The following is a 10,404-nucleotide window of genomic DNA, read 5'->3' as shown; positions in this document are numbered from 1 at the left end:
CCCAGCACCTCACACCAAATGTTACGAGGTGGCACGCCAAGGAAAGCACGACATGATGACAGAATGAAGATATGATTTAATAGCTCAGGGCCTAGCGCGAGCACTCCGTCCCGCGCCACTGCCCTCTTCTTCGTCTTCATAACCATATATATATATATATATATATATATATATATATATATATATATATATATATATATATATATATATATATATATATATATATAACAGCGACTGCAAAATTCTAGAGCAGTGTATTCACTTACATTGATGAAGCTATTTCTCTGAAATCAGAAGCGCTTCAGCTTCATATAGATCTGGGCCGGAAGTGTTTCAATGGCTCACTAAAAGGAGCGTCCTCTATTGCTCCCTATACATTACGCACTCATGACACAGCTGTCTCACGCTTCTCTTCCATCTCTATACCTCTAGAGTTGAAGCTGGTTTTACAGGCCAATTTCCTGAGTTGAGGTATTATAGCAGGGTGCATCTTTTTAACAGAAGCAAAACAGAAATTGCATGCGCAAAGCGTGGTGAAACAAATAATTTGTTTTTACTGGTGACGGGTTCTACTGCAAGCGCTGCCTAATTACTACAGCGAGTGCAAAATTCTACATCGTCGTTCTAGCGAAATGACAAGATTCACTTACATCGATGCAACTATTTCTCTGAATCAGAGGCGCTTCATATAGATCTGGGCCGGAAGTGTTTCAATGGCTCACTAAAAGGAGCGTCCTCTATTGCTCCCTATACATTACGCACTCATGACACAGCTGTCTCACGCTTCTCTTCCATCTCTATACCTATAGAGTTGAAGCTGGTTTTACAGGCCAATTTCCTGGAAAATCACAGTTGTCTGTAAAAAACAAAATGCTCAATAAATTTAGTGCACACCTTGAATACTCGTCTGAAAGTTGTCGGGACAATTTTCTTTTTGTTTATTACTGACGGATTCGGTCAGCTTATGCTTCCTTCAGATCATTTACTCTTTATTGGAGTAGTTGCTTACCATTTGCACTAATTTATTCTGAACTCAGAAGGGTTCATACATTTCTTAGAAATGGAATTTCTACAAAACGAACAGGAACTTCACGTGGAACGAAAGTGTTTGTGATGCATTTATTTGCGGACAACTCCTGGCTTCGGTGTTTTCTTTCCAGTCCTTGGTCTTGATCAGGATGGCGAGCGAATTATGCGCGTTTCAGCGTTCACTGAACAATGACGTTGGTCCTGAGACAGACGCTCGTGCCTTGGTCACCTGATATCTTGAGTTGGACGGCAGTTTTCATCTGCAGAAAACGATAAAAGAGTTGAACAACGGCTTTTATTCGGAGCTTTTTTTTCTGAACAAAACAGTCTGTGCTAGTAGAAGCGCTGCTTCACGTATTCTTAGTGCCAGATAATAATTTGATATAAAAATTGATGAAACTTTGAGGCGAAAGAAAAGTCCTCACACCTGCTTGATGACAACACAAGGCAGTGTAATGTGAGACTGGAGGAAATCAAGGCCAGAACACGATGAGCGGGAAAAAAATATCAGACGGTCTAGCGGCACTGTGATGAAAAAAAAGGCAATAGAAATGAAAGTAAGAGGAGATGAAATGAAGCCGGTGCGTGAGACGGTCATGAAGTCACGGGAGAGAAATTGTAAAATTCAATGGGATAGGACGCCGAGGCTGGACACGAAAAAATAGAGATAAATATGAGAGGTATTTAGCCTGCAGATGCGTTATCTGACTGAAGGGGATGATAAAACGCAAACTGGTTCATGCCAGTGCGCCTCCACTCTTACTTGTGCTGGCAGACGCGACGGCAGCGAGTGTGCGCATGCGCCACTATATGGCACGTGATACATCTGGTTTGGTTTGGTTTGGTTTATGTGGATTTAACGTCCCAAAGCGACTCAGGCTATAAGGGACGCTGTAGTGAAGGGCTCCGGAAATTTCGACCACCTGGGGTTCTTTAACGTGCAATGACATCGCATAGCACACGGGCCTCTAGAATTTCGCCTCCATCGAAATTCGACCTTCGCGGCCGGGATCGAACCCGCGTCTTTCGTTGTGATCAGCAACCGAGCGCCATAACCACTTAGCCACCACGGCGGCTACGTGATACATGTGTCGTTAGTTCATCGGCTGGGCCGTTGCCACGCACATATTACCCTCCTAAAGTTCTACGATTAATTTCTTGCTTTTACCCCATACGTACGCATAATGTGCAAAGGAACCTCAATCGCTGTTATTCTGGTGGCATTTGTTGAGCGACTGCTGTCATATTTATTCATCCCTAGAGGTAATCGCGAAGATGCGCCACATTCACGAACCAAATCGGGGTTTAAGTCGCGTTCCGCATTGTCATGCCCATGTATATGACATAGTAACGTGAACTAAATTAGTAGTTAGCTTCACTTGAGGTGCCCTGTCGAAGAGTTTCTGTGTGCCAACTTACCCCTGCAGTTAGTATTTCACAGACGCCCATCTTCCTTCAAGCGTACTTGTTGGCTGCGCTGACTTGTGCTTCAGTTTTGTTTCCTTAGCCCTCTGCAATATTTGATTGGACTATTGCGTGGGAGAGGGAAGGGTGAACGTTCAAGGGAGGAAGTTTTTGCAGGCTATTTGGTGCATTAATGGAATTGCTTCTTTTTTTTTAAGCGCAGAAAGACAGCGCAGGAAAAAACGAACGTGATGCTCTCTCCTGTCAAGTTCGCTTTTTCCTCTGCTGTCTTTCTGCGCTCAAAAAAAAAAAATTCCGGAATGGTCCTCCCAACCTCTGAAGTGATGTGCTAAGCGGAGTGTGTGCTGCAGCATACAGTGATGGATTGTGTCGTTGACCAAAGAAGCTCCGGTATTACATGGAACGGCACACGTGCAGATGACGATTTAACACATTGCTTGCTCCACTATCGTCATCATCATCAACGTTCATAGGTGTCTCACTCACGGTGACGTCTCTGAAAGAACTATCTGTTAGCCATGTGTCGTTTTCAGTGTGCTTTGCTTTTGCCCGCCCTTTGCCCTTGAGGATAGGCACGGCCTTAATTCCGGGACATCGACTGCTTTTAACGCGGACAAGTTAAAGTCGTCGCAAACTATAGAACTATTTCGACGCTTTCGTGCATTGCGCTCATACCTGAGAAGCATATTTTCCATGTAATGAAATCTTCACTGATGCACATAACATAATATTGCCTAACCAATATGGATTTACTTGTGGGCGTGGCACTAGGTTAGCATTAGATGAATTAACTGAGTTCCTTAACAATACTCTCGAAAACAGTGAATTTGCTTGTGCATTATTTTTGGACGTTTCAGAAGCTTTTGACTCCGTGAACCACGGTATAGTACTTCGTATACCCCATAGCTATGGCTTACGTGGGCCCTTCTTAACTTTCCTCGAGAATTATTTGCATGGTCGAACCCAAGTAGCAGTTGTTGGATCAATAAAAAATTTATTATTATTATTATTATTATTATTATTATTATTATTATTATTATTATTATTATTATTATTATTATTATTATTATTATTATTATTATTATTATTATTATTATTATTATTATCATCATCAGCCGCCTGGTGGTGCTCAGGAATGTCCTTAAGCAGTCTTCTGCTGCCAAAAATGTAGCATTGCTATGAAGCTCGACAACTTTGACACCATCAATAGTAACGTATGTATGCATGTAGTGCGGTGAAACCCACCTACGGAGTATAAAGGTGTAATCTTTGTTTCGTGTACTACGAAATATCTGCTCGCCTTTAAAGAATGGCAAAAATGCGACTTGTACTAGGCAGTTCTTTTGTTCTTTTTTATTCGCCCTTAGCGTTGTCCAGCCTTCTACTTCCTTCTTCAGGGAAGTCAGTAGTGTACTAAAATTATGATAAACATAACCTCTTTTGAACAACTGTTGAAATTAGCCGCTGATGGCGGCATCAATATTTAACTTTTTTAATCTCTTCTAACTCACAAAAGCTCAGTTTTCGACAAGAGTGGTCTCCTTGTTATTGAAATGCGGCATCCCATTGATACAGAGCAGCCTAAATTTTCTTCAGTGCCCCTGTAAATGAGGCGCACCTGTTAGTAATAAAAACAATGATGTGGAGAGCCCTTTGTTCGGAGTCGGAGGCTGGTTGCAGTAACACGCCGCATGGCGAAACGACAGGAGCGGGCCAATCAGCTTCGCTTGCAAGAAGATGACGTGCAATTTTATTCTCCATATTCTCACTGCATTTTTATCCGTCCGCATCTGCTCACTGTAGCGAATTGAACCAACGCTCGGTTACTTCACTGTCTTCCCTTTTCTTTTTTTTTTATCTCTCTCTGAGACATTTACATACTTGTATCCTGCTCAATACAAACCGAAAGGCAGCGCACCAGCGGATTTAAAATTGCAGTTCACACGAACACATGCTCTCCGAAGTGTGCAAACCAACTCACAGGGGGCGTTAAGAAGGGGATGGACACTTCCATGGTGCCCCCGAAAGTCTGGCCCTCGACGATGGGACACTGGATGACGTCCGTACACAGGTTACTCTCCAGTCCCGGAATCGGCAGCATGAAGCCGAACATCTTGAACTTTCCTTCTAGCACCGCTGTTTCGCTGTCTTGGTCTATTACAAATGCAGGGGAGTGAAGCAGAATAAAATGAGTTTGCTAGACAGTTCTTTTCATCTTTTTCCTGTGTTCCCTTGTACAATACTGTTGTGTTGTGTTGTGTGGCTCTGTCGTAGGTGCATGCATCTTCAACTGTCAACAGAACTGATTGTATCTTTTTGTTTAGCTGGCACTGGTAGTGTATAAGTGATGCTTAAATAAAGAAGCTTGAGTTTTCTTTTTTGTCTTTTGCCAACCGTGCACTGTATTGGCGTCATGCAAACCAGTACGTTTCTGGTTGCAGTACTTAACAGCCTCATTTTATAATATTATATTATGTCTGACTTTATTAAATACTTAAAAAAAACGGAATCGAAGTATGGCGACTAGGGCTGTATCATGTTGCCCTCGTTTCTACTTGCTGCGCAGCTGGATGATGTCGCTTTGCATCGAGGATAACAGATATCTGCGTCCAGGCGGCGCAACAGTTTCCGTTAATTGCGTTTATCCTCTTACTTTCCTTCTGGTGTTGCATTACCTCAACGAGCTTTATCTTTTTGCACCTAAGGTAATTGCTGTACTGGCATTCAAAGCACGCGGTAGATTACGCTATTCGCTTTCTCTTGTTTCTTTTTTTTTGTATGTCAATACCTCATGTCACATGAAAAAATCATATCTCTATTCAGAAAGAAATAGCTATAATCACGTTAAGGGCGCTTGGAAACCATTCCTATCATTTTCTATATTAACGGCAGTGCGTCAAACAAAATTTGTGCCGAATCCTGTACAAAATAAAAACAACCCGCATGAATGAAATATGCAGCTCCCGCAAACAATTATGTCAACAACGCACAATGAATTCATCATTCGTGCTCAAAATGCTTCACACCACGTCGTTGACACCACAGGTTGGCATTCGTTCATACAGCGTAAAATCCTAATTTATTCTTTCTCGCCAATTTTTTGTCTATTTTTGTCATGATGCATTATTTTTTGCTTTTTTGTGCAAGGGCAGATATATAATGCGAAGGGAATGTCACCAGCGGTCCATTAGGGTAACGCAGTGTTTTACAAGAGAATTAAGACACACGTATTAAGGCTGTCTACCGGCTTAGAGTCAAGTGCGCGGAGGAGGTTATGAAATTAGTGGGAATAAGGCGGCCGCAGCTGGCACTAGGCAGCTTTATGGAGGACAGTGGGAGAGGCCTTTGTCTTGCAGTGAACGCAGTTGTGCTGATGATTATGATGATATGACGATAGCAATCTTTTCACCTCGAACACCGCAAGATTCGCCGTCCTACCGATACTACTGCCATGTACGACATCGCGTGCTTAACAAATGATTCAGCTGGCATTGTGCCCTGATGAGCTTAAGCTTGGGATGGAATGAATGAATGAATGAATGAATGAATGAATGAATGAATGAATGAATGAATGAATGAATGAATGAATGAATGAATGAATGAATGAATGAATGAATGAATGAATAGTCGATGTTAAGCTAAGATGGTTGTTATCCTGCCGACGTCTTTGCTGTGCCTCGCACGAAGCTGTGCGCGAGTCATGACCTAATAACACCGGTATACCACGCAAAAGAAGTGGGAACATCTCGCCGCTTCAGTATCCAAGTGGCAAGCAGCACAGAGAAGGCGCCGGAAAACTCGAACCGTTCTTAAAGCTCACGTCGTACAGTGCTTATATTCGTGAATATCAAAGAAGAAGACTATATGTCCTTCTCGCCTTCTAGGCTAAAGCCTCGAAAGCGAATCAAAGTGATCATCTCGACAGACTTACCGGAAACTATAGAAAAGTGAACTTTGCTTGTCGAGCCTCGTTTGAGGATGCAGGGATCAGAGTCGCATGGTTCGATTTGGGCAGACAATATTTTAGCCTTGCTCCCTGCAAGTAGATAGATAGATAAAGAGGCGGATGGAAAGGCAGGGATGTTAACCCTGCAAGTAAAATGTGAGAAAACTGTACAGCAAATACGAAATGCATCCAAAAAAGCTTGAATGCGTTCTCAGCGCAGTAAATAAACAGTCGACGCGGTATCGACGTAACATTCATAGCTTTTTGACGACACCATATTTTTTTGAGCACCTCTTTGTCACGTGTTGCTTTCAGCTTGGAGAAACCTGTTGTCTACTTGAAGACTCCGGCTTTGAAGATGCGGGACATAGCATTTACGTGGTATGCAGTTACAGTGACAAGCGTGCACTTTCAGCCGTTCTGCTGAAACAGGATACGAGATGGTGATGTATACGTTCGACAAGGTCAAGAAGCAATTATGTGCTATCGGCCACAAAAAGTCAAGTGATGCATGTTCTCCCAAATAAATATTATTCTAGCACTGCATAGAAGCCCAGACGCCAGATAATGTTACCAACTGATGAAACATGCATATCCCCACTCACCTGCAGACATTTCAGGCGATTGGAATCCTTTTAAATGCCAAAATAGGTTTTTTCCGGACACCTGTATCCAGTAAACTTTCGTGGCCGATAGTACATGTGAGCGATGCTAAAATCGCCAGCATAGATTGAAAGATACACTGTTGCTGCTTCATAAATTATAAAGAGGAAACGATAGGTTGAAAAGTATAAACAAAAATAAATTTTTGCCTTTTTTGTCTCGGGTTATTAAAACAATGCCAAACACTAGTCCGCCGTTAGCTGGGCAGCAGTTCAAATTTTCAACCTCAATTATTTTCGCTGAATACGGCGCATTATTTCACTGCTTGTGGCACATTTAAAGCACAGGAAGCAATATAACGTAGCCGTAAATGCAATGCTCATTTCGCTCTGTAAAGGCTGCTTCGTAACATGTGTTTTCCAGCGCTCAGAAGGAAGTATTGCTATTTATCCCCGGGAGCCTCATTTCGTAATCTTTCGTTTTCATTTCCGTCCTTGTGGTCCTCTACTATTTCGTGTCATCCGCCGTGGTCTACAACACCCTAAAACCCTGACAATAGCACAAAGGAAAGAGAAATTAACCGTTCCGAATTGCGGCCACTGCTGGCGCTGTAGCCGATTAATTCCTTCCAAGGAATGGCTATATTATCTACAGGATGCAATTTGCAGATATTAATGTTGAAAGCGAAGCGGCGCCAGCTTCTGCAATCTCGTGATAGAAAGCACGCATGCGCACAGCTTCGAATCAAAGAAGCTGATAGCTGCAGCGAAATGAAGGAACGCTGGCATGGCTTCATATGTGCAGTTGCCTCAACCCAATGTAACGCAGTCAGGGTTGAAGCAATACGCTGGCTGATAATCGACGGCTTTTACTCTCGCTTAATTCTTTATCGTGCTGCTACTATATACGATAGTATATGAAAACTAGGACAGGTTAACTTGTTGCCCTTATTGTATGACACTAAGCAAATAGTTAGTGAATGCAGAGCTACAATATGAGACTTCAGAAGGTCTCAGATTAACGGCGCAATGCAGATCCACCGGTGTATAGCTAATTTAAGAAAACGAACTATGTTATCAAATATTGTATATTTAGCGCATAACCTTATCTCTAATGACACTGAACTTGATTTTTATTTCTTTTTTTCTTTTATAGGTGCTCCTATTTCAGATATGAACCTTATTATTAATTACTCATAGAAAAAAAAGTAGTTAGGGTGGTTGGCGTGATAAGAAAATTTCCTTTTGCTTTGAATAAATCATTGCTTGAGATCGAAAAAAGGAACCGTACAATTATATCAGGTTTTAAGGTCACTTTTATTGCTGCAAAGAAAAAGAGAGAGCTATTAAATAGAAAAGAAGAATATTCCAAGAGGCGCAAATAAGGGCGCTTTGCTATTCTGTCATTTTGTCTATTTGACTGCGCGTAAAACAAATACTAATTATTCACTTTCTGCTTAGTCTACGACGCCTTCGCCGCTATAACAAGCTTGATCAATGTTTTAGCATTAAATAATAAAAACTAGAAAACTTTGCTCTTGAAGCAAAAGCCTAGCTAGAATTAAAAACAATTGGGCGTCCGCAGAAAGTTTGGTCACGTTGAAATTAGAGAAAATTTGAACACTTCGAAATCTGCCAATGTTCAAGCGAAGTGAAAAATAACAGTTGTTTTTGTTCTATGGTCATCAATGTTTTTTTTTATTTGAAAACCTCTCAGGATTCTTGGCAGAATGTGAGGGAAGTTTGAACCTTATGGCAGTTCTTAGGTCTGCCGCCAGGCCATGGCTAAGCGCTCTTCTAACAGCATGAAAACATGTTTATTGTACCCAGGGTGGAAAAAGAAAAGAAATAGGGAAGAAGCAATGAATAATTGGTAAATACATGAATAAGACAGCACATTGCACAACTTTGCTTAAAGTTAGAGAAAGAAAAAGCTGGCGTAAAGGTGTGTCTACAGTCTTCAATTAAATTTCAATACTTCTGTTAATAAAGAAAAGCCTCTAATTATCACGATCCGTCTTTTCAGTTTCCAAGCATAAATTATGGTAATTGGTTGCAAACCTCGGCGTACCTAACATGTGCACATGCTTCAAGATTAAGCGCGCTTAGTATCAGGGCGAGAGCATACTGAGTTAAATTCAGGTGACACATTTTGCTGAGCTCTTCCAATATACTGGAGCATGCTCGTTGAGGAAACAAAAGTAACGGAAAATGTTTCAGCAACCTTCGAATCAATCGATTACCCCCCCCCCCCCCCCCCCGCCTTATTCCAAGTTGGTTTGCACTACACAATAAGTTGCAAATCGTCTTTTGCCGAAAAGGCATCAATGGTCTTGGCCTCGTAGACGTGAAAGTACCATATCGTAAAGCCCGTACCAACTCGCCACTCAAGTGGAATGGTGTAATTACAAGGCAGCGCTTTTGCAAAACCAAAACTCTGCACATAAGGACGATTGCGCACTCACCGCAGTCTTCAAACTCGAAGTCTTTGCTCTGACCTGACGACAATGCGACGAGGACGGCGACAATAACGTAGCGAATCATAGCAGTGAGAGAGACGTGCGTTACAAAGTTCCGGTTGGCAGGACACTGCTGCACGGCGTCTTCACTTGGGTTACGGCAGCAGGTATGGTCTTATGTAGTGTGTTGGTGGAAGCAGGTGTCAAAGCTCGCATCACGACGCCATTTCGTTGAGCAAACCTTTACACCAACAACACTGTATACGTTCGTGATGTCTTATCTCTTACGCCACAGTAAACGCCCGCAGTGACCTCGTAAACGAAGCACTACACCTGGCCCCTTTCTCAGAAGGAGTTCTGCGGGCTTGCCACCAAGGACTTCTGCTAGGTTTCGTTTGTTTAGTGTCGAAAACCAGACGCTTTCAAGGAAAGTTGAACGAGGAAGATAGCCTCGGTTCAAGCACAAGTCGACAGCAGCAATTAAGCACTCCTTTGCGTTCTGTTCGAGAAGGTTCAAGAAAGAGTAAACCTAGATTCTAATTTGGTTTAGGGACGACTATGCTTCAAAGTTATTGCGTGTTATCTGAAGCCGTCTGTTATCTACACGCGTTTGCCGTTTTAGCCTTGGGATGCTTGCTATAGCTATTGGATGCACTGCTCAGTGAAACGTTTGCCGATTGCAAGGCAACAGAGAAGAATGTCCGAAGAGCCAGCTAGCTTATTTATAAAGGAAGGATAAACAGTGCGCGGATCTGACAGTTCAACAGCTGATGGGAAAAGAGTATATGGTGTTGTTACGGACACTGGCATATGCCCTGACAAGATACTGCGCTTTGTCTTGGGCCAGGGCAGGAAGTTTTCTACTTTTTTTTATAAGTGCCCAGCACCGTAAAGCATGAAGCTAAGGCTCTCCTATTCGGGGCGTCATCAGTTGCATGTGAGG

General features: G+C 42.4%; 1 protein-coding gene across 1 annotated transcript; it reads right to left on the bottom strand.

Annotated features, from left to right (window-relative positions):
- Positions 1-1,105: 1,105 nt before the first annotated feature.
- LOC144118444 (mite group 2 allergen-like Ixo r 2) lies at positions 1,106-9,634 on the bottom strand. The gene is made up of 4 exons (XM_077651381.1): positions 9,468-9,634; positions 6,386-6,490; positions 4,436-4,608; positions 1,106-1,289 (listed from the first exon to the last, which is right to left on the bottom strand). The coding sequence occupies exons 1-4, from the start codon at positions 9,544-9,546 to the stop codon at positions 1,209-1,211; spliced, it is 438 nt and encodes a 145-aa protein (XP_077507507.1). The 5' UTR covers positions 9,547-9,634; the 3' UTR covers positions 1,106-1,208.
- Positions 9,635-10,404: the final 770 nt, after the last annotated feature.

This window comes from Amblyomma americanum, chromosome 2 (genome assembly GCF_052857255.1).
Source record: "Amblyomma americanum isolate KBUSLIRL-KWMA chromosome 2, ASM5285725v1, whole genome shotgun sequence".
Lineage (NCBI taxonomy): Eukaryota > Metazoa > Arthropoda > Arachnida > Ixodida > Ixodidae > Amblyomma > Amblyomma americanum.
Note: the sequence above shows the minus strand (reverse complement) of the source record. Positions and strands in the feature narration are given on the sequence as shown.

What these genes read in the sequence shown, in the direction of transcription:
- LOC144118444 (XM_077651381.1), bottom strand. Translation starts at nt 9,546, where the DNA reads ATGATTCGCTACGTTATTGTCGCCGTCCTCGTCGCATTGTCGTCAGGT. An exon ending in CTTCGAGTTTGAAGACTGCG is followed by an intron (nt 6,491 to 9,467) that starts GTGAGTGCGCAA and finishes ATCTACTTGCAG; the next exon opens with GGAGCAAGGCTAAAATATTG. An exon ending in TCACTTTTCTATAGTTTCCG is followed by an intron (nt 4,609 to 6,385) that starts GTAAGTCTGTCG and finishes CATTTGTAATAG; the next exon opens with ACCAAGACAGCGAAACAGCG.